Source organism: Nicrophorus vespilloides, unplaced genomic scaffold (genome assembly GCF_001412225.1).
Source record: "Nicrophorus vespilloides isolate i.1.1-1 unplaced genomic scaffold, Nicve_v1.0, whole genome shotgun sequence".
NCBI lineage: Eukaryota > Metazoa > Arthropoda > Insecta > Coleoptera > Silphidae > Nicrophorus > Nicrophorus vespilloides.
This window is the reverse complement of record NW_017096469.1, coordinates 109,334-131,380: the sequence shown is the minus strand read 5'-3', so window position 1 is coordinate 131,380 and position 22,047 is coordinate 109,334. Positions and strand designations below refer to the sequence as shown.

Sequence of the window (22,047 nt, the reverse complement as noted above, 5' to 3'; positions counted from 1 at the left end):
ATTGAAATTGTCAAAGAACTTACCATATTTTTAGATTCGCTGATGAATCTATCTTTCAATTTAATACCGAATACATTGGGCCGGATTTTGAGGAACAATTTAAGAATGACAATGGAAACGGTCAAGCAAAACGCCGAGATTGCGAAGCAGACCATTTCGGCTCTCAAAAGTGAGGTTAGTATTGAGCAAAATTTGCTTTGTTGTATTCTAGATTTAATTTAATTGCGTATTTCAGCTCTCAGTCTTGAACAATGAATATAACGTACTCAGGGCGCAGCAGCTTCGCGAGGAGAACGCAAAACTGCTGGCAGCAGTTGAAATGGCCAAAAAGAGGCTGATCAGCTTGGAAGTATCAAATGGAGTGAAGCAGATCGCTATCCCAACACAGAACCTCTGTGTTAAAGTTGATACAGTTGAACAACCAGCAGCTGTTGAACAACCACAGAAGGCTGCTGAAGTTAAAGAGTCCAAGCCTAAGAAAGAGAAGAAACCTGCAAAGGAGAAACCAGCACCTGCTCCTGAAGCTCCAGTTGATGTAGGAAGATTAGACTTAAGAGTTGCCAAAATTGAAGATGTCCAAAGGCATCCAGATGCTGATTCATTGTATTTATTGAAAATCAATTGTGGTGAAGAAAAACCAAGAAATGTCTGCTCTGGTTTAGTCAAGTTTGTGCCTATGGATGACCTAAAGGATAGGTCTGTTGTCCTTTTGTGCAATTTGAAACCTGTTAAGGTAATAGTCAAATTTTGTAGTCAACCCTCTTAACGTGATTAATTGGTTGCGTTTTATGAGGTTTACTATCCTATATTTTATATAACTTTATAACTATACTAAGCTAAAAAAAAATCTTATTTGTTTATAGATGAGGGGTGTAACTTCAGAAGCCATGGTAATGTGTGCCAGCACACCTGAGAAGGTAGAAGTTCTATTACCACCTGCAGATTCCAAACCTGGAGATCATGTTCATTGTGATGGTTACACCAGGCAACCTGATGCTGTTATGAATCCAAAGAAAAAGATCTTTGAGACTGTAGCCCCAGATTTGCACACAAATGACTCATTGCAAGCTTGTTACAAGGGAATCCCATTCACAATTCCTGGCAAAGGAATGATAGTTTCCCAAACTTTGAAAAATGTTTCTGTTAAATAGATTCAGCAACAAAAAAAAGTGAAAACAAAATAAATTTCAGACTTTTATTTATTTACTTTACATTCAGTTTTTCTAGCAAACAAAAAAAGATTGTTTTTTTTTCCTTTTTCCAAATAATTACATTGATTTGTGTACATATATAAAAAAAAACATAAATAATTTTTAATTGGTACTAAACATCTAGAAAGCAATAATCTTTGTATCATATTTTGTTTGTATTGTTAACGTAATCTACAAGACAGTGCAAGGACTCTTCTCCCTGAATGGGTTGATTCTCTGGCTGGAAAATCCAACCAGGAGGCAGTCATCCTGCATGTGGTCACTGATGTATTTTACAATATCAGAGACAGCCTGGGAGACAGGCATCCTTCTGATTGCAGCCTCCCTGCGCAGCTGCTCCGTCACAGCGCGCTGTTGCTGCAAATTAGAGATCACCATGTCCATCAACGCGGTATCTGAGAGGCCTATGGTGGCTGATAACGGGGGACACTGCACAAACACAAAACTTGTTGCTTGGGCGCGGCCGGAATACACGGCTCTATAATATATCTCTTCCTATTCTTCCAATAGGAATGGAATCAATTGGATATATGTGTTATGAGCTTAACAATCGAATAGACGAAGACACAATTGGGATTCGAATAAGCAATCAAAATTGTGATTGTTTCGATCGAAATACAACGGCTATGAGTGTTGTTTTTTTTTCACTGGTTAATCTGTTGCATCTGTGTGTAGGGATATTTTTATTTGCTTGCTGTTTTAGCGCCAATTTCGAATGTCAATATATTTGTGACATGATTTTTGCAAAAAAATATTGAATTCAATACATTCGTGAGCTTAAATTTATTAAATTATTGTATTGATATATTAAAATAGATTTATATATTTAAAAATTCAATGTTTTGAATTTATTTAACAGAGCATGATATTGGAACAACATGTCCATTACACAATTTAATCGTTGCAAGTTATATAAAATGTTTTATTACAATTTTTAAAGGTTTTTCAATAATTAATTTATCTTAATTACATTTTAATAGCTTCAAATGAAAATTTGATGTTCATTATTCTAGGGGAATTTTGATTTTATTTTATGTTGGACTTACTTTTTCTGAGTTGACGTCGACTTAGTTTGGTTTGGCTTCCGCCAGAGGAGCACAGAAGAGCACCTAGCGAGCAATTAATTAACCAGCAACTGAAGGTTCCCTGCCTGTGGCGCCGCCAAGTGTGCTGCTGAGGGAACCTTAAACCAAAACAAAGATACATATCCTCCATATGATGTATTTTTGCTTATTATTCAAGATTTAACCAATGGCAGTATGAGCAGTATATACGATATTTACATTTGATATGTTAATAAGTGTACCTTACCTTAGTAAGATAGAGTGGAAGTATTAATTATTCAACACTTGTCAATGCCTGAAATGTAAATCGAAAACATTAAAATTCGACATACAGTTTGTGTCCTATTTTCAATATATAGTCGGGATTTTGATATTATGGTTGTCGGGCTTGTGATTGCCACCGATTTTTCTTGGACGCTTTTAGACAAAACTGAAGCATAGTCTAAGATATCAGCATTAATGGAAAATAAATTTATTTAATTTTTGCATTGTTTAGAATTATCCAAATGAAAAGAATTATAATTTTGGTCATTTAAAGAACATGTACTTATATTACTTGTATATTAATAAAATGTATTGGTTAATTGCAGGTTTCATAAAGATTTATATGTTAAGAATAGTAAAACTTGTTTGGAATTATGTAAGAAATTTTCAAAATTATTTGGCGCTTGCACTTGTGGCGCCTCCGAATGAGCTGCTGATGTACTAAGTATTCGATGACAGCGCCACAGCAGTGGTCATTAAAAAAAAAATTGACTTGGACCCCCTCAGTCCCCCTACCTCCCCCTACAATCACTCCGCAGCCATGAAAGCCAAAGGAGAGGTTTGTTTCTGTTATTTTTCCCGTTTTTAACTAAGTTTTTTATTAGAATATACACAATCAGCAATGTTAATGCGTTCTATCGTTTGCTATGCAGTTTCCACGCGTTTATTGTTTTTCATTAAAAAGTGTAGTTCAGTGTTCTTAATCACACGTGTTTACGGAATCTGGTTTGGTTACGTTTATTTATTTTGTGTATCAAATTATTTTTGATCGCCGCGTTTTTAACGTATACGACTCATTTTGTTTCAATGCATCTAACATGTTTATGCATAACATTGTTGTGTTTATATTTCCATATTGGTTATGTTCAAATTTTAATGTATTTATATTTTATCTCTAGCTGAAAGAATATGAAGTCATTGGGCGCAAGCTCCCAACTGATAAGGAGCCTACAACTCCTTTATATAAAATGAGAATCTTTGCTCCAGACCGAATAGTTGCCAAGTCCCGCTTTTGGTACTTCCTGAGACAACTAAGGAAATTTAAGAAGACCACTGGAGAGATTGTCTCCATTAAAGAAATTCATGATAAGAGTCCAACAAAAATCAAGAATTTTGGCATCTGGTTGCGGTATGATTCAAGATCCGGTACACACAATATGTACCGGGAATACCGTGATTTAACTGTATCTGGTGGTGTGACCCAATGCTATAGGGACATGGGTGCCCGTCATCGTGCTCGCGCTCACTCGATTCAAGTAAATATGACCATTTAAACTATTATTCATATAGATGTGCTAATAATATTCATGTTTTCAGATTATTAAAGTGGAAGTTGTGGCTGCTTCTGCATGCAGGAGGCCCCAAGTAAAACAATTCCACGACTCTAAGATCCAATTCCCACTCCCAAGACGCGTCCAGCACCGTCTTAACACATTCTCTGCAAAAAGACCACGTACATACTACTATTAGATTATGTACAAGATTTTTACTGATAAGTGGATAAAAACTTTATAAATTACTATTATTATTTTATTTATTTTTTCTCCCTATTCACTTTTCCCAATCAATTGCATGTACAATTTATTATGCTAATAGAAGATAATGGCATGTGGTTTGTTGATCATCAGGATTGAAAAAGTTTGCTAGGTCAGTAATATTTTTATATTCAGTCAATTATAATTTCGTCAACCAAGTACGATCAATCGTCTTGAATAAGTTCTTATTGGATTATTATAAACCATTATTAACCTGTTAACGCAGGAATTAAGTTAAATTTAATTTGCGTCATACACAACTTGCATATTAACTATTGATGTACAATACGGTACGGGTATAATTTGATACATTATTAAAACCGCCTAAAAGTTAACGGTACAAAAAGAGATTTAACTGTAGAGGAAAATAATCAATATTTTTTCTTTATTTTGCTCAATTATAGAATTCACTGTAATTGAAAGGTATGCAAGGTAGCTGGTTATATAATCCTAATCTAATGTATTTCAAAAGGGATTGATGGAGAAAAATGGATATTTTGTTCATAATTAACAATTATCATCTAAACTTTGAATATTATGACTGAAATATTATGTAGTGTTGTTGGAAGGATCTAACAAATACAGTTAACTCCAGTAATACTAAAGGTGTTGAGGATGATTAAATTATATGAACAAACTTTTGAATAATTGCAGTGTATATATTTACATTTTTATATTTACTTTATTCAATTAATTTAAATTTCAACCACAAAACATTGCTGCTAAAATCTTTATTACTATTTAATATAGGATAACATTTTAATCACCACGAATTGTCTTGAGGTAATCAGCAGCATCCTTGGACATCCTATGGTATTTAGCCAGGACAGGTCTGTAATAATAAGCTTGGTAATCCTCATTCTTCTCCATCCTGTTTAGAATCATTCTCTCAATTTGCCTAAAATGAAAAGAAATTTTATGAATTGATGCAACTTTCCATTGGACAATATTATTACCTGAGCCTGGCCCTTTCACTTTCTTCATATAACATGTGCAAGTATTTTTCATAATCTTGCTGAGGATCATTCAAAATGTACCTGGCAATGAACCTGGTAATTGGATGCTAAAATACCAACTAATTAAAACTGATGTTCAGCAAAGAAGTTAACTGTAATTACTCTGTAATACTCCCAGTATTTAGGTGTATAGTCCTCAGGTACTTTAGTAAGAGTTGCAGGACCAATGAAGATGTTCGTGCCTAAGGTGATGGCACCCAATGGTATAACTCCAAGGAGCACATAGAAGTTCATTAGATCCTTGAACTTGTTCCATTGCCATTTTGATGGTTGCATGGGAATGACCCTGTGGTCACTCATGTTCCTTTTCACAGCTAAAATTTAAATTAATTACTTTGTTATTTATATAACCATAGTATAACCTATAATTGAGTGTTATATAAGAGTTTTTGTACCTCCATTGAGGGCGTTCTTCAGGAACGGGCTCGTCAGGAGAGGCCTGAAGGCACTCCAATTGACCATTGTTGTTATTTGATTTTATTTCGGAGTAGGCCTAAATTAGAAAACAAATGACTACCGACAGCTATTGCACACAATTGCACATAACCTGCAAATGTCGATAGCTGTCAATGGCAATGGGATGATAGTAACTGATAGTAACTGTCAGATTTGCATCTGCGTTTCTCAAACTCGCATTTCACAGATACACATTATTTATTCGTTAATATTTTTATAGTTTTTTGATACACCATAACTTTATAACAAATATCTACAATAGATCTAATTATTATCTTATTTAGGGTCGAAAGGTAATCGACCGAAGTTTTTCCGCCCAATGAACATCTCTGTAAGATAAAACAATTTTGAAACTAATTTTTCTACTTCATACTATTCTAAATATGTTTGATTTATATTTGCATTACTTTTACCCGTGGACAATATATAAAGTTGTAGTAATAAATTAGAAAAATTTAAGTGTTGAATTACATTACATTGGTTTAATCATGTTATACAATTAAAAACTTTAATAATAGTAAACTTTGTATAATTCTATTTTTTGTTCATTTAAACCAAACCTGTTTTTTATTATCTTTCCTGAAGAAATCTATCTGTATTTACACTGTTATGATATAAATTTCCTCGTAGCTGTACAAATATGGCAAGTAATGAATGGGTGAGATAACTCGTAGTAGGCGTCTTGGGCAAATAACCTTCGAAATATCTTGTATGATAATGAAAAGTACCTACTAAATAAACAAATTTACAATCATTTGCAAGTTAGTTTTTTTGTTTTATTATATGAAAATATTAAATTGTTTTGTTGCAATTAATATTATAATTAAACTAATTTAAAATGAGAAAACATAAGCATAACTTTTTTTTTAATTGAGAAGTTTCAAATAGAAGACATAATTGCTTGGCGTTTCGAGATATTATTTTGTATATAAAATAGTAAAAAAATAATTTAATTTACTTATGTTTTAAATAAAATTTATTAATGTGGTTTTATAAACGGTTTCAATATACAAATAAAAAATAATTCTTCTAAACCTATATACATTATCACATTACTATTTACAAGCTCCCAATGTTGTTGAAGCGTTTGAGTTTCTCGGGGAATGGATCTTTGTAAAGAACAGGATCAGCTCTAAATTCGACCGACTGCAAAGGCATCCTTCCGAAAGCTTTCGTGAAGAAGTCCACGCACTGCGACCTCTCCACCATGTGGCCCAAATCGGCTGAAAGCATCTCGTTGTTGGTGCATTCCGGACATTTAAATTTCTTTCTAGGTGCAACCTGAAATATAAAATTTTACTATTTGTTTATGCAAGTTTTTGAAATATATTTACCTTTATAGGTGGCTTATTCGTTATATTCGCAACGAGAAAGTTCATAGCGATGTCTTCGCAATTCATATGATCATCGACCCAATTTTTAACACCCGTTGGCAGCGCCGTTGTGTACAAGTAATTCCAATACTTGTGGTAGAAGGCGGCACCGGTGAGAACCATTGAAATTTCGTTGGTCCATTCAGATTCGTACTTCCAGCTTTTAGTGACGTTGTCCCAAATGTGAGTCCTTGACGGAAATCCTAAATGACATATGTTTATTCACTTCGATTTCAAATAAAATAATTTATACGAACCAACGATACGGTCCGGGAACTCGCGCCAAACTTCGTAGCCGAACTCGAGCTCATCAGATGTTAACATCACTATATCATCATCAATGGATAGTATTGCTTCAGTTTCAATCTCTTCGTATGGCAAGAATCTATTGGACAGTTTATTAGCCTTGGTTCTTATTACCGAAATTGGTTTGGCAATTTGTGGAAATTTGGATACTAAAAATATTAAATAAATATTTTTGAACGGATAATTTAAAAAATAAAAAAAACTTTACACGCAGGCGGTGCTTTTCTCTGGTGATTCCACACTACAACAATCTTCATCAAACTTGGAACTTTCGAGATTTTTTCGATCAAAATAAAGAGACTTTCGAGACGATCGTATGTCAATATTACAGCTGTGAAACCTTGGGCCCTTGGTGCTGTAATAGGAAGGAAAAGCGGATTCGAAGTTCTCTGAAAAGTTAAGAAAATAATAAGACTTTCTTTCGTGAAAGTAATAACACATATTTACATCGTCTGGAGAAACGTTCCAGTCATCGTAAACTCGTCCCCATTGTGGAAACACTCTGTCCTGAATGATATCCAAGCTGGTCTCAACAATTTGCTTGAAAGAAGAGAAATATGTATTGTACAGGAAACGCACATGCTTTTGCATTTCTCTAACATGCTGTGGCGTTATCTTCCTCAACACAGTCATTGTATTATCTATGTGATCTTCAAGTATGAAGATTGCAGCCCGCTTCCAGTCTAGGACATCGTTAAAGGGCATTATAGGACTGTCCATCATGATCACGGGGATACAGCCAGCTGCCATCGACTCCAATAAAGCGGTCTGTCCCATTCGTTCGCCTCTGAAGATCGTGCAAAACGTGCTCTTCTGCAAAATCTGTGGATAGTCGTACGGTTGATTCGTGCTGATTTCGCATCGCTTCGTGTAGTTATGGTAATAGCACGAGTCCAATATCAAAATATTCGAGGTTTTGGCTTGCAAATCTTCAAGTTCTTGCATATATAGTGGATCTATACTTATCTGAGATGAAGTTAAGAACCATGGTCTACAATCAACAGTACTGTAATTTAAATCAAATATATGAGGTTACTAACCGGTTGTAATTAATTTCAGGTTCCTCAGCCAATTTCAAGACTGGACTGAAAATTGGAATGGAAATGTCAAATCCTGTCCGGAATGTGAATGTATCAAAGTCTGCACCAGCAATCATGGCATTGCCAACATCAAGTTCAACAACTGGTGAAAATTCGGGTGCTTTTCCAGCAATCATGTTGTAAATTAAATGATTCTCTCCTCCTGACCAGCTGAAAAGTAACAAATGTATAACAGAATAAACAAGTTTAGAAATACCATTTACTATTCCAGGTTATTCAAAATCTTTGTGGTGAAGTTGGTCTGCAAATTGTCTTGACTCAATGTGTCCACTGAGGGCACAAACAGGCAAGCTTCATTTGGATTGGCAGTGTAATATTTGGAATCTATCACAGCTTCTAATATTCGATAATATTCTTTGGAGATGACAGAGCTTGCATCTCTGCCATCCAGGTACTTCTTCAGTGGATACACATATACTGTAATACGATCATGCCCAGTGTTCCCACATCTGTACAGATTAAAGCAATCCCAGTAAGTGCATTTCTTATTCAGAATTGCTGGTTTCTTTACAGAGTCCTCAAGTAATTTCACTGGCAACTTATGCAGATTGACCAAACGCACTTTGTCATAGTAAACTAAATTAACTTTGGTGTATGTGGTCAATTGGTAAATGTAAATAATTACAATCAGTAGTATGATTGATATGAAGAAGTTCTTGTAGCATGTTGGTGAATTGGGCAGTGGAATTTTCAGCAGCATTTTCTCTAGTTTAATTTCAATACATCACATTTCTTCCTTTCCTTAAGATTTATATTGCAATCACAAACACAGATACAGAAAGACTAAATGCAATTCTCTTCTTAAATGATTATATTTACTTAAACTCGATAGGTAATTTGACACTGTTTAGCAGGTTCAACACTGTTTAGTGATGTTTATGTATGCAACCAATACTTCGTGGAGTGTTATAATGGTTGCATTACTTTTAAACCAGTGGTACTCCAACTTTTTAACTAAAAAATATTACTAATATTTAGCTAGTATACAAAATCTATTTTTTTATAGTGAAATCTAATTTAACATTTTCACTATTTTGTTTTCTTTTATTGAGTAAAAAAAGAGCTGCATCCCTCACGGAAGCTATTTTGTTTAATTCAACAGAATATGATATATTAAGTATCCATTTCATTTCTAATCTAAAATAAAATATAAACTTATTGGAATGCTTATAAAACCTAATTATTTAAACTTATAATAAACAAAATACAACAACGACGTCCCCTAAAGTTGTATATTAAACAATCTATGAAATTACACAAATTCACATTATTTCTTAGTTTATTTAAAATAATTATAAACACTTTTATGATATTTTTTTGTCAAATACCGTTTGTCTTACCTACCTAATTTATCGCAATTATCATTTTATAATAATCCAAAGTCTATTAACAAATTTAATCAAAAAAACTTTACAAAATTTAAATTTGTAAAAATTCAATTTTTGAACAAAAAAAAACATTTAATTTAAAAACAGCTAAAAAATATATGTGTCACGTAAATATTTCTGCAAATGTAAAATACTCATCATTACAGTCTTTAATATTCAATTTTTTTAAGTCAATACTTGAGATTTAACGAGATTTAACTTGATTGTTTAACATGGATGCAAACTTTTAGAGTATTTCAGTGTGCATTATTGAATTTATAACAAAATAACTATATAATATTACTACTCTAGCTGTATACATTCAATTTCTACATAATCATTGCGTTCATGTGAAAATTACCAATCGCATAGCAGTAGGCCGTAAATAATCCGACATTGTACTAACATAATTCTAAGTGGATGAGATAAATCTCGCCACCTGCAAAAAGAAATAGTTTCGCAGCGTTAAGAAGCCAATCAATTTGAACGTGTGTTTCCAGGTGTGCGTTTATGGATTCGCCTTGTCCTTCTTCGCCTTGTTTGCGATAGTTATGGGTACAAAAGTGCACATGCACACACACACAAACATTTTATGATTAAGGAAGATAAAAAGTAATCCTTGAGCGACAGAAAAAAGTCATTAATTAGAGGAGAATTAAAATGGCAGAAAGGAAATTCGTAGAATTCCACTGCCTACGCCGTCAATTCTAAGCTCAAAATTGCGCGAGTGTTTCAATTATTTTTGGTATCCGGATGGGCACATCGATTATTTACATTCGTTTTCACTGCAATCCGCAGAAATTTATTTGTTTTCAGTGGAAAGAAGCTGCAGCATTTCGCAATTCATATGTGCAAGCTTTCTTGTAAAAGATCTCTATCTGAAAGAAGAAGATGAAGAAAAAAGAAGTTAACAAGATTGTGCATTCCAATAATTACGAAATTCTACTTGAAACAAAGTAAGACATTGTTTATTGGCATTGATTGAATTGATGGAATCTTGAGTCATTCCCGTTGAATGTTTCGAGGGTGCGGTACTCGACGCAAAATTTAGAGTTCATACTAAATTTATTGAATGATTTTATGGTAGTTTCCGCTTTATGAACTCCCTCATTTGAATTGGAAAATTTGCAGACATTGCCTTTATGGAAATGAACTTTGCAAATTCCAGTTCTTTCAAAATATATATCAAAATATTATTGAACCTAGAAATGTTTACAAAATATTATTATCAAATTAAAAGAATCCAAAAAGAAATATGAGATTTCTCTCACAATTAAATTATTTATAATCAAATATTTTGGAACGAAAAAGCTTAAGATTTTGATCTAAATAACAAAATTAATGATGTAGATAAAAATTATCAAAAGGTCTTCAAAATAAGAAGAAATATTCGTTTAATTCTCGATAGACAAATTATTTAACTTTGACTGAAATTTCTGAAATTTTTCAACGGAATTTCCTTATTAATAAAAAATAAATAAACACTGCCTTGTTTGATAACTTTTCACCATCTTTCAGGGAATTTGAAAATTCCATGCTGCCAGAATCACTCAGTTTTCTATAAAAGTTTTCTTCAAACAGTCCGGGATATTGGCGGAACCAATTATCCGCACTATACGAGGAATTTAAATTGTTTAATACAGTAAATATAATTGTCATAATTATATAAAAATTATTCATCAAAGTAATAATTGTTGAATGTTCAGATATTTGGATTCCTATAAACAGTAAATGGCAGCAGCTTTAGTGGATACGTCTGAAAAGTATTTCACATTGTTTTTCTCTCCTCATGACTACTGTCTCTCTTTGGTATTGAGGTTGCGCTTTTGATTGGCGAGGTTCTTTAAAAGCGATAACAATAAATATAAGCCGAGCGGTTTATTTTTTTTTCCTTTGCTCGTCTTCCTCCGCCACCGCCGAAGCAGGAGTTCTTGTGCCTCATCTTCTTCCTCCTGCTTGCTGACGAGCGGCCGAGCAAATGTATTTAATATAATTTCGGCATTAATTTTAAAATATACTTTAAGGGCGGAAAAGTCGGCCGAGAGTGCGCACTAAAAAACCCATTCGTATGCCGCGGCCGGCGCACAAAATGGCTTTTTAAACCGAATTTATCGATTCCGCATTTTATTATATGATATGAGCCTCTCTGCGCAATGACTTATTTATGTTTTTCACTGCAGTCTTGACTGTCGTTCGTTGGTGTGTGTATATGTACATATACGAACTGTATCAGCAAAGACCCATTATTCAATTCATTCAAAATCGTTCCAATTGCGGAACAACTGTGAAATAATTATGTAATTACTTAAATAATATATTTGATTTTCAGTTTGTAGATCAACGGTTGTCAACTTTATTGACTAAAGGACCACTAAACTCAAATTTTTGAATCACGCGGACCATGACTTTAAAACGTAATAATGGCAAATATTGCAAAAAAGTAGAATCAGAATATAAAAAAATGTAAATATTTCTGCGGACCATCAGTTAGCGATGGTTAATATAGATCAATCAAATTAATCCAACTTGATTAATGAGTTACTTGATCCTAAAGTAAAATCTCCAAAGAAGCAAACGCAATTCTAATTAACATTTTCAAGTATCTGTTGTACGAACGGTTCTTAGAATATACTATTACAGTTTGTAGAACTTACTGAATAGTGCTCAACTTGGCATAACTTTAATGTTACTGTTAATTTTTGATTCAAAACATTTTGTTTATATTCAGGGACGAAAGAGTTAAAGACAATGTATTTGGTAAGGGAGCATTAAATTAGAATTTTAACGGCTGTTGATTTAAATACTTTGGTAACATATTTTATGATATAAAAATATTTATCAAATAATTGTAAACAGTTCAGTCCATCTGAGAGAATACATGTATTGTCGAATATGTGAATTTATACTTGCAAGATCAGTTTAAATTTTAAAATGACATTATGTCATTATAATTTACAGATTGTTAAAAAAATCTGAATTAGGGCGGAAAGACAGCGGACTCTTGTTTATTATTAATCCTGAAATATTTATAGAAAATGATTTGTTAGAAGGTGTGACAATTAGCTTTATACTATATAATGGCAATAGCCCTTTGCAGCAGTTAACTTTTTATTTTATTATGTAGTATCAAAAGGTTTTATTTTGATTTTTGTTTCTTGTTGCAAAAATATATTTTTAATATTGTGTATAAAGTATAATGGATAAATAATCAAATAATATGACAGTTTACAGTTATTACAGTTTAAACTATTTAGATTTAATTAATTTAAATTTAGTAAATAAGGTTATATATAGGACAATTGCCACTGGTTAATAATTATTACGCACCATCAAAAATATTGGTTTTTAAGAAGTGTAATATTTGGAGGATCTTCAAAATGTTATAGATCACCGTATAATTAGTTGTAAATTGTATTCCGAGAAGTTAAAGTTATTCTTGAGCTTACATGTTATGGAGGTCCGTAAAGTGGGCAGAGCGAATAGTTGGTGGTGAAGCCACCAGATGTTGCGAGAGGTTTTTCTTTTTATTTGAAATTCTTTTTCAAATTGAAAATGATTTCTTCTTCAAAGGAAAAGGGAATAGTATTTTTGCACAATTAAACGTTTATTTAAGTGGTGTGTGCATGCGTGTGTGTATTCGCAGTGAGCGCACGCGTGTGTGTGTGTATATGTGTGTAGAGTAGGAAAACAGATGTCGGCTGATTTATTTATATCCATCAAGTTTTACAGAACCTGAAATCGATCGCGCAAAAAAATCGATCAGATCACAGAGTCGTGTGAGTCATATAACAGGTTGCAATTATTTATGCGACAAATAAAAGTAAACAATGGCAATGTTGCGCGAGTCCTTTGACCGGACTCACTCGGACATTGTTTCGTGGAAAAAAAGTGGTCTCCACTCTGCAACCACATCGGACCGGCCGAGAAGACCTGGCCGACCAACAACTAACCATCCGACCAACCAACCACCCGGTTTCTTCGGCGCGGATTATTATTATTCACTCGGTATATTCTGCATACACTCATTCCTACCCCATTACTCGAATAATTACAAACGTTTTTTTTTTCTTTTTTTCTTTTATTTTTATTCTGATCGAGCCCGTGTTCATTCCTCTGCTTTCCTTCTCTTTCTTCGATTTCAGCGAGGAGGCGGCCTATCTACCATTGGCTCGAGTTTCGAGTAAATGACTCGAGACTTTTTTCCCCTCCGCTTCCTTTCGGTTGGAGATGTTATGAAATGTTGGATAAGGGAATAATAGCGACATACTGTTAATTCCGACAATCGTGTAGAGAAGGCCGGCCGGCCTCCTCCTCCTTCTCTTCTTCTACTTCTTGTGTTTCTTCTTCGTCTTCCTCTCCCCTGCTTCTTCATCTGCTGTTGCTGCTTGCTGCGGTTGTTGTTGTTTTTAGAGTTCTCACAATCTGCGAAGCAATAAAGTACGGCCTGCTTCGATATGCACGCCGCATCTCTTGCAGAATCCTCTTGATCTGCAGCAGTAATGGGCAACTGAACTCTCTCACAGCAGAGCCATGCAGTCTGCATCGGCTCTCGCACTTAACTCCCCTTATGGACATCCAGGAGCTGCTGCGGCTGCAAGAAATCTTCTACTACTTCTTCTTCTTCCTCGCCTTGTTGTAGATCAAATTACATGAGTGCTGTTAATACTAACTCTCCTTCTTTCGTTCCTTCTCCAATCCAATCGATATTTCCCACTTTATTTATAACAAAAGAATTGCAGCAGCAGCAAGACCATTCCATCTATATTCACGCACATTATACCATTTTAACGAGCCATTCTCTAACTCCCCTAACGACCTGCATTAGAATCTCCCCTCGTCCTTTTTATATCTTCTGCTCTCGAGCATGCTCCTCGGTCTTCTTCCTTTTGGTACACTTCATGTCACCACTCGCTCGACGCAACTCGTCTCATCGGGATCAATCAATCTCCTCCTCCTCTTCTTCTTCGTCTTCCACCTTCAATCGCACATCAAAACCGTTTAAACGCACACGCACACCTGTCCACGTGATCCGCTAAATACACATGAAATTCTTAACTTTTATAAAATTTTCTTCTTCAACTACAAAACACACATCTAAAATGATATGTCGATATATTATTATTTGTTATAATATACATTTATACAATAAATATAGCAATACATTTCCAACTTGATAAATGTCTATTTCTTGATAGACGAATTCAAATGCTCATATCTTATTCCTATTTTTGTATATATATAATAAAACTAAATAAACTTTTAATGTAATGGTCGTAAATGGAATTAAAGAAATTATGTTTACAAAATAAAAAAGATGCTTATGTTTATAGAAAAAAGTGCAGCAGTATCTTAAATAGTACGGATTTGATTATTTATTTTAATTCTAAATATTAGATGCAACTGTTATACTAATGAAAATATTGAATACATTTTATATAGTCATGGTATGTAAAATATATAATTATTATATGTTATAATTATTTAAAAAAAAAACAAATTTAATTAACATAGTCTTTCCTAAAATTAAATCTGCAGATTTCTATTGATGGCAACTAAATTTGATTATTATTCTCCATAGTTTTCATAATGTAAAAAATTAAATCTGCAGATTTCTATTGATGGCAACTAAATTTGATTATTATTCTCGATAGTTTCATAATGTAAAAAATATTTAATATTATACTAAAAGTTGATTACTTAGTTTTGTCTAATTTGATAAACATTTTATAATTTAAGAAGGTAAAACCATTTGACATTTTTACATGTAAATGTTTCTAAAGTAAACATTTACAGAGTTTATTTTTCTATTTTTTTTTTCAAAATCCGTTTTCACCTCTATCTATCGAACAGGAAATAATTACGTATATTCCGCTATATAATGTGATGTTTGTTATATTTAGATCTTGAATTGCGACAGTAGATATATAATGTAACTCACTCTTGGTTCTTATATATTGATTGTTCTTTAATCCAGAGAAGTAGATCGAAGTTGATGTGTCTTCCCCCGTTAATGAGACCATAATCTCATTAACGAATTTACTCATTATATGTGTACTAAAGTATGCATAGAAAAACAAATGAATAAATATTGTTATTCGGTGAAAATAGACCGAACTTTTGATTAAGAATCCAAACTTGGATCAGATCCTTTGCTATTTGTGGGTTATTAATTTCGAACACTTTCTGTGTCGCGGCACTTCCTTATATGACCGCGCGTAGAGACCCACGGAACGGCGAAAAAACGTGACTTCCGATCAGCGCGCCACCTCCTACATATTCGACGTCGAATTAAAATTGTTTATTGATAAGCGAGGATAAACAATGAACATTAATAAAAAAAAACAACGAAATGATGACGACAATTTCAGGTTGCCAAATTTACAACGGGTTGATTTAGTTGCCGCCGTTGTTTGAATGAACACTTTGTTGTTTCTCTCGGTTCCCATTCATTAGCGTATCGGTTTAATAAAGCGAACTTGAATCAACGTGCGTATATGATTTGCATTTCATTAATGTTCGCTCTCTTTCCAGTTTGCGGTTGCTGCAGGATAAGAGGAGGCTGTCGGTAGCAATTAGCGAGAGATAAAGAGGGCGAGGGAGTTGAGGGGGAGAGGAGCGGGCGTCGAAGCCCGCGGGGACCGTGGGTGTTCCTGGCGTCATTAATTACATAATTTGCATGTTATGATCAGGGGGGTCGCGACTTCTTCGATCCTACTCAGCTTTACGTTTGAGCCCGTGCCCGAGACGAGGACCCAGCATCGGCATCAGCATCAGAGAGCCTCGCGCTCAGCCCATGCGATCGAGCTTGGCCGTGAAAGGACACAAACGGCCGCGTCCTTACCAAATGTGGAAAAGGAACAGCAAAAGACCAAGAAGAGAGCCTGAGCGCTCGCTCGCGCGCCCGCGACATTCGCCACATTATTCGCATCTTCCTCGTCCTCTCATCCGTTTTTCTTTTTGTTTTTTTCTTGTTTTTTTTTTGTTTTGTTTTTCCTTCCTTTTTCCACCCGACTAGAGCTCATGTGCGTACGTGTGTGCGAAACTCGCCAACTTATTTATTATGTCATTCTTCTATACCTAAATGCCCCTTATTAATGTCCCAATCGGGCCTTATTTATATCCGTCATTGTTTCATTTTTGCCGGGTTTTTCGCCGGCTCGACACTCGATGTGAGATTATTTTATTATTACTCGACGCGATTTATTAGCTCCGACCCAACATTATATAGAGGAAGAGGCAATGGAGAGGACAAGAGAGAGAAAGGCCTGGCTGGCTCTTTGCTCTCCACCATTCATCCGGAGGAATTTTGCCCGCAAAAGAAACAATTAAAAAGTTAATTCGGAACGCGCAAAAGTAGATGGCGACACGCTCGAGAATGCGACCGAATTTCCCCGGTCGCCGTCGCTGCATGATTTCGTCATTTTTATTTACTTATAGTAAGCAATCTCCTTTCCATTTTTTTTCGTTTTCTTTCTTTGTTTGCTCTCTTTTCATTTTCGATCATCTCTCCGCTGATTATAATTTCTTCATTATTGGTTTTTCACCTTAATTATGATAGGGTCTTGCTCTGCAGGTGTTGCAGACGCGCAGAGTGATTCGAGTCCTCTCTCATTACGCGACTTTTAAATCCGGAAACGAAAGCGCGCCGGGGTCCCCGTGCTTTTAATTGCCATTGAAGCCGAATTCACTCTCCGGTTGATTCGGGCCAGATGCCAGATTCTTATTAAAAAACTTTACGTAATCTGGAAAAGACGAAACGCGGCGTGGAACGAAAAAGAAGGAAATAAAAAGAACAAAAAAAAAACACAAGACGAGCAGAGAGACATGTTATTAATTGCCGAAGATTGTTCAGTTCGATTAAGTTTCCACTTTCTTGAGCATCTGAAGAAGAAAAAAAAACACATTCTCAATATAATACTGCTTAAGTGTTATGTAAACTAATTTAAGATCATTAATAGCAAGTCATTCGGCAACGTTGAATTTTAATGCAAGATATTCCATAATTTTAAATGTAATTTTAAAAATATGTATACAATAAAAGTTGCTGTACTAAAGTTTTTTATACATGTAATATTAAAATTTATTCAATTCAAGAACATCTGAATAAAGATTCATTTTAAGGCTATAGTTGCTATATTTGCTGCAACTAAGGTCTAAGATATTTTCGGTTGATAGAATAAGTAAATACAAAAAAAAAACTCGATTAACGAATAGCGAAATTTATTTGTTAAGCAAAACTTCGTTTTCAGAAGTAAATATACTATGGTTTAACTGATCCATATGGATAACTTAATTTATATTTTCTTCGATGTTATTTTCTTCTTCTATTAAAACTTCTAGCCATATTATCTTTTTACTTGAAGGCTTAAATTGGACTATTTTTATGTAAATCACTTTATTATCAGATGTAACATTAGCTGAGATATGACTATATATAGATTTCTAATTAGGATTCTAATTGGTAATTAAATTCAATAAATGTGATAAGCGTATCTCTATTATAAGTTTAGTTTTTAATTTTAAGCGATAGAATAAATAAATATAAATAAGTAGATTTCGCTAATTATAGCTATTCTTCACGGGGGGTAGCGTAAAATATTTAGGGGGTCGCAAAACATTAATGACAGATCAATTCTGGTTTCTTTTTCTACATATACCCATTCTTCGGGGGCGTTGCAGAAATTTTTTATGTCCAAAAGGGGGTCGCAGATACTTTTTATGTCCAAATGAGGGTCGCGGACTAAAAACTTTGAGAATCGCTGGTCTAGTAGATTGTATTCATTTTATTAGAATTCTACTTGTTTAAATATTAAACACTTTACTTAATCGTTTCAAATGTCTGTGATAAAGAGAAAAAATAATTAAATATAAAGTATAAATGAAAACTGTTAGATTTATATTCAACAGGCTTGTGATTTTAAATTAAAATATTGATTCGCTAACAAGTTCAAATTGCCATCCATCTGACGAAGGTTTCATACGAGCAATTTCCGATTTATGAGCAAATTGCCACTAAATATATCTCCAATTCAGTCCAATTTGCCGAGCAATTTTCTCCTTCCATAAAATCATACGTTTTCAATGCTTCAATTATGCTTCAACAATAATATAAAACTGAACCAAAAATTATACAATATTTCAGTATGTCTTCGAGCTTCTTTAGTACACATTATTATATATCAGCAGAATGAATTTAAAATATTTTACCGTAATTTGCGTTCAATTTATTTCATTAATCGAAGCCTCTAAGCTAACTTTCATTAAAGAATATTTCTCAGATAAAATTTGCACTATAACAGCACACGTTTGTTGGAATTACGGTAAATAAAATAATAAAAAATTGATATTTGATAATTTAAGTATTTCACTAATTTGGATTTGTAACCAAATTATTTACCAACTGAGGACAAATACAAATAATACTCGACTATAACTGGGAAGATTTATTTACAATAGAAAGTATTTAATACTTATTAGAAAATAATATAAACGGCAAAAAGATGGAAGTTTTAAAGCTAAAACAAAATGAAACCGGACTAATCGAGGACTTCAAATCGGCATAAAAATACACAGCACAAAAAGTGACTTGTTTTTTAGAATTTATTTTTATTTAGTCAATTAAAATTCAGTTTGTTTTGAAATTATAAAATATTTATTATTGCATTAATTATATAAGAATACGAACAAAAATATGAAATAAAATATAAATGAATGATAAATATTGCATGTATTGATTTCATATACAAAAATTTAATTTTTCTTATGTAGGTGAATCAAGAGAGTTTCTAATAGACTCTTTAAAATCTTCACACCAAAGACAAATATGTCTGTATCGAAATCAAACGACAAATATGGAAGTGTTCTTTCGCTACATGGATGTAAATAATTGCTTTCTAATCGACATGGAGAATTGCAAAAGTTCTTGGAATCTCTTCAAATTCGTGAGTTGTTTTTTTTCTACCTTACCTATTTTATTTATACCTACGTTGTTACAGGCCAATGAACATAATATGTTGAGACTGTTTCAAAGATACTTGCTTATTATTAATGAAGTGGAATTCTCCGATTTCCTGGAGGAGATTAAAATGTACAATTTGTTTGTTAACAATGAGGTTTGGATAGCTCGTCGGAGTTTAACAGATTACAAACTCTATTCACCATACAAAATTAAAAATGATACGGAAATGAGTAAGGAAATAAATTATAATAAATGATTAAAATAAATATAATAATGTTGAAAAATATTGATAACATGTTAATTATAGTTTAATTTAACTTCTAATAGAATCAGAAGAGTTTACACTTCATTTTCATGTTTGACACTATTAAGTTTAAACAAACTAATTACTGCTTTATGTGAAATTTATCTTATAAATCAATTTAAGTTTTTAGTAAATTTATTGGAAAACTTGTGATTCAGTTTTAGAATATGGTGGTAGATGGAGTGAAAAATCTGGATGGAATCGCATGGAATTGTTGCCCACCTCTACCAGAAGAAAAGATCTCAAATTTCTTCCTTTCAAATTCGGTATAGTCTTAGACGATTTGAACACTCTGAATCACCTATATGATTTCAGGTAATTTAAATTAATTAATTATAAATATTTAGAGAAAAAAAAGTATTTTTCAGATATCCAGAAATAGATTTATTCTCTAAACAAACGATCGGTCCAGTTTCCACTCTATTCGATTACTGTAATATGTCAGTAACTTTAGTTCGTACGAACACGTATGGTTACTACATAAAAGAAACCGATTCGTGGAACGGACTGATCGGACAAATTATGACCGGCGAAGTTGATTTTGGTGGTAAGATCATTTTGGATTTCATGTGATTTGCACGAAAGTTTAACGTTTTTATAGGATCGTCGATGGTTTTCAGCACGAACAGATTAAGTGTAGTCGATTTCCTCACTATGCTGAATCCTTTAGAAGTTATTTTTGTGTATAGAAAAGCGCCGTTATCGAACGTAAAGAACATATTCTTTGTTTCATTTAAAAAGCAGCTTTGGTATGCTCTGTTTGGTTTGTTGGCCATTTTAGGAATTGGTTTTTATTTGGTTCTTAAATTTGCTGTAATTCATAAACTGGTACAAACATTTTGTTCAGTTCTTCTGAATTTTCGAAAAACTAATATTTTTTGTTATAGGAACTTGTTAAAGATAAATATACTGTTTCTGATGCAGTATTGTTAGATTTGGAAATGCTATGTCAGCAAGGAACCATGTTCGAGCCTCGCAGTCTTTCCTATCAAATCCTGATGTTCTTTGGACTCACAGCTCTGATGGTTATCTATATCTCTTATTCCGCGAATATAATTGTTTTATTGCAGACCACCAAGAAATTTGATTCTATCCAGGATCTTTACAACAGCAGATTCAAAGTCATTGCTCATAATACTTCTTACATGAAGTTCATATTGAGTGTAAGTTTATATTTTAATAAAACGGCATATATTAGATTTATATTGATATAGGGGACAAGAGATAAGTTTTTGAACCAATTTTACGAGTTAAAAATCGGTTACGATAGTCCATTTGTATCGAAGGAGAATTGCGTTGAAAAGCTGCGTCAAGGTGGTACAGCTATTTTCGGGGAGGTGTTGATATTGTATAATCTTGCTACCAAATACTACACGGAGCGCGAATTGTGTAGTTTGCAAGAGATGATCGGCTTTGTGAAAACCGGAATCGGATATAATCCGTTACCGAAAGGCACCCCATTCAGAAAAATGTTTCGAATTGCGTAAGAATTGATGATTTTTTTTAATGTTTTCAACTAATATTAATGTTTTAAGAATGCATAAAACGTTAGAGAATGGTCTATATCGTCGACACTTCGGTCGCCTGACTAAGAAACCTCAATGTTCGGGCGAAATTATTGCTTTCGAAAGTGTAGGTATCTATGATATTGAACAAGCTATTATCATTTTCTTCTATGGTACTCTTATCGCTATTTTAATATTTATATTTGAATTAATGAGAAGTAGAGTTAAGAAACATAATATCACAATAGTTGAACACTTTAAGTGCTGTAGAATTTTGTGTAAATGTAGTGATAATAAAAAGTAGTGACATTTTCACAATAAATTTTGTAATATTTATTGTTAATTGTACTAATTTTCATTGATTTGTGAACTTATACTTCTTTAAATTTAAATATTCTTCAGATTTAGTACGTAGGATTTATGCTATTGCGATTAACTTTCTCTGCGAGAAATTTACAAGAAGACCATTTTTTTAATAGACGAGCGAGGTCTTTCAATACAAAAGTATTATCTATACGCTTTACCTGTCGAGCGTCACGTGCTTTGGATTACAAGAACGTTTCCGGAACGTATTATGTTTGCAAACCA

At 33.4% G+C, this 22,047-nt stretch overlaps 6 protein-coding genes across 6 annotated transcripts; 3 read left to right on the top strand and 3 right to left on the bottom strand.

The window, feature by feature from the left end:
- The first annotated feature begins 22 nt into the window (after positions 1-22).
- On the top strand, positions 23-1,187 carry LOC108557095 (aminoacyl tRNA synthase complex-interacting multifunctional protein 1). The gene is made up of 3 exons (XM_017913481.1): positions 23-174; positions 236-733; positions 864-1,187. Exons 1-3 carry the CDS (start codon positions 43-45, stop codon positions 1,149-1,151), a joined length of 918 nt encoding a protein of 305 aa, XP_017768970.1. The 5' UTR covers positions 23-42; the 3' UTR covers positions 1,152-1,187.
- Positions 1,188-1,256: 69 nt separating this feature from the next.
- On the bottom strand, positions 1,257-1,877 carry LOC108557090 (guanine nucleotide-binding protein subunit gamma-1-like). The gene has a single exon (XM_017913472.1). The coding sequence runs from the start codon at positions 1,593-1,595 to the stop codon at positions 1,383-1,385; it is 213 nt and encodes a 70-aa protein (XP_017768961.1). The 5' UTR covers positions 1,596-1,877; the 3' UTR covers positions 1,257-1,382.
- A 1,137-nt stretch (positions 1,878-3,014) lies between these two features.
- Positions 3,015-4,058, top strand: LOC108557087 (60S ribosomal protein L18a-like). Its single transcript, XM_017913470.1, has 3 exons — positions 3,015-3,098; positions 3,439-3,795; positions 3,857-4,058. Exons 1-3 carry the CDS (start codon positions 3,081-3,083, stop codon positions 4,007-4,009), a joined length of 528 nt encoding a protein of 175 aa, XP_017768959.1. The 5' UTR covers positions 3,015-3,080; the 3' UTR covers positions 4,010-4,058.
- Positions 4,059-4,790: 732 nt separating this feature from the next.
- On the bottom strand, positions 4,791-5,672 carry LOC108557088 (NADH dehydrogenase [ubiquinone] 1 beta subcomplex subunit 5, mitochondrial). The gene is made up of 4 exons (XM_017913471.1): positions 5,486-5,672; positions 5,193-5,404; positions 5,031-5,137; positions 4,791-4,972 (listed from the first exon to the last, which is right to left on the bottom strand). The coding sequence occupies exons 1-4, from the start codon at positions 5,550-5,552 to the stop codon at positions 4,834-4,836; spliced, it is 525 nt and encodes a 174-aa protein (XP_017768960.1). The 5' UTR covers positions 5,553-5,672; the 3' UTR covers positions 4,791-4,833.
- An 865-nt stretch (positions 5,673-6,537) lies between these two features.
- Positions 6,538-9,225, bottom strand: LOC108557086 (exostosin-2). Its single transcript, XM_017913469.1, has 7 exons — positions 8,529-9,225; positions 8,266-8,475; positions 7,673-8,216; positions 7,434-7,614; positions 7,177-7,374; positions 6,881-7,122; positions 6,538-6,827 (listed from the first exon to the last, which is right to left on the bottom strand). Exons 1-7 carry the CDS (start codon positions 9,023-9,025, stop codon positions 6,606-6,608), a joined length of 2,094 nt encoding a protein of 697 aa, XP_017768958.1. The 5' UTR covers positions 9,026-9,225; the 3' UTR covers positions 6,538-6,605.
- A 10,369-nt stretch (positions 9,226-19,594) lies between these two features.
- LOC108557082 lies at positions 19,595-21,441 on the top strand. The gene is made up of 8 exons (XM_017913465.1): positions 19,595-19,633; positions 19,688-19,880; positions 20,113-20,269; positions 20,323-20,488; positions 20,540-20,767; positions 20,842-20,979; positions 21,025-21,117; positions 21,169-21,441. Exons 1-8 carry the CDS (start codon positions 19,595-19,597, stop codon positions 21,439-21,441), a joined length of 1,287 nt encoding a protein of 428 aa, XP_017768954.1.
- Positions 21,442-22,047: the final 606 nt, after the last annotated feature.

Excerpts from the sequence above, each read along its gene's own strand:
- LOC108557095 (XM_017913481.1), top strand. The coding sequence starts at position 43 with ATGAATCTATCTTTCAATTTAATACCGAATACATTGGGCCGGATTTTG. Across the intron at positions 175-235 it reads TTTCGGCTCTCAAAAGTGAG|CTCTCAGTCTTGAACAATGA; the intron begins GTTAGTATTGAG and ends TGCGTATTTCAG. Across the intron at positions 734-863 it reads GCAATTTGAAACCTGTTAAG|ATGAGGGGTGTAACTTCAGA; the intron begins GTAATAGTCAAA and ends ATTTGTTTATAG.
- LOC108557090 (XM_017913472.1), bottom strand. The coding sequence starts at position 1,595 with ATGGACATGGTGATCTCTAATTTGCAGCAACAGCGCGCTGTGACGGAG.
- LOC108557087 (XM_017913470.1), top strand. Across the intron at positions 3,796-3,856 it reads CTCGCGCTCACTCGATTCAA|ATTATTAAAGTGGAAGTTGT; the intron begins GTAAATATGACC and ends TCATGTTTTCAG.
- LOC108557088 (XM_017913471.1), bottom strand. The coding sequence starts at position 5,552 with ATGGTCAATTGGAGTGCCTTCAGGCCTCTCCTGACGAGCCCGTTCCTG. Across the intron at positions 5,138-5,192 it reads AATACTGGGAGTATTACAGA|CATCCAATTACCAGGTTCAT; the intron begins GTAATTACAGTT and ends TTGGTATTTTAG. Across the intron at positions 4,973-5,030 it reads AGTGAAAGGGCCAGGCTCAG|GCAAATTGAGAGAATGATTC; the intron begins GTAATAATATTG and ends TTTTCATTTTAG.
- LOC108557086 (XM_017913469.1), bottom strand. The coding sequence starts at position 9,025 with ATGCTGCTGAAAATTCCACTGCCCAATTCACCAACATGCTACAAGAAC. Across the intron at positions 7,615-7,672 it reads GGAACGTTTCTCCAGACGAT|AGAACTTCGAATCCGCTTTT; the intron begins GTAAATATGTGT and ends TTAACTTTTCAG. Across the intron at positions 7,375-7,433 it reads GAGAAAAGCACCGCCTGCGT|TATCCAAATTTCCACAAATT; the intron begins GTAAAGTTTTTT and ends TAATATTTTTAG.
- LOC108557082 (XM_017913465.1), top strand. The coding sequence starts at position 19,595 with ATGGAGAATTGCAAAAGTTCTTGGAATCTCTTCAAATTC. Across the intron at positions 19,634-19,687 it reads CTTGGAATCTCTTCAAATTC|GCCAATGAACATAATATGTT; the intron begins GTGAGTTGTTTT and ends ACGTTGTTACAG. Across the intron at positions 20,768-20,841 it reads ATTTGGTTCTTAAATTTGCT|GAACTTGTTAAAGATAAATA; the intron begins GTAATTCATAAA and ends TTTTTGTTATAG.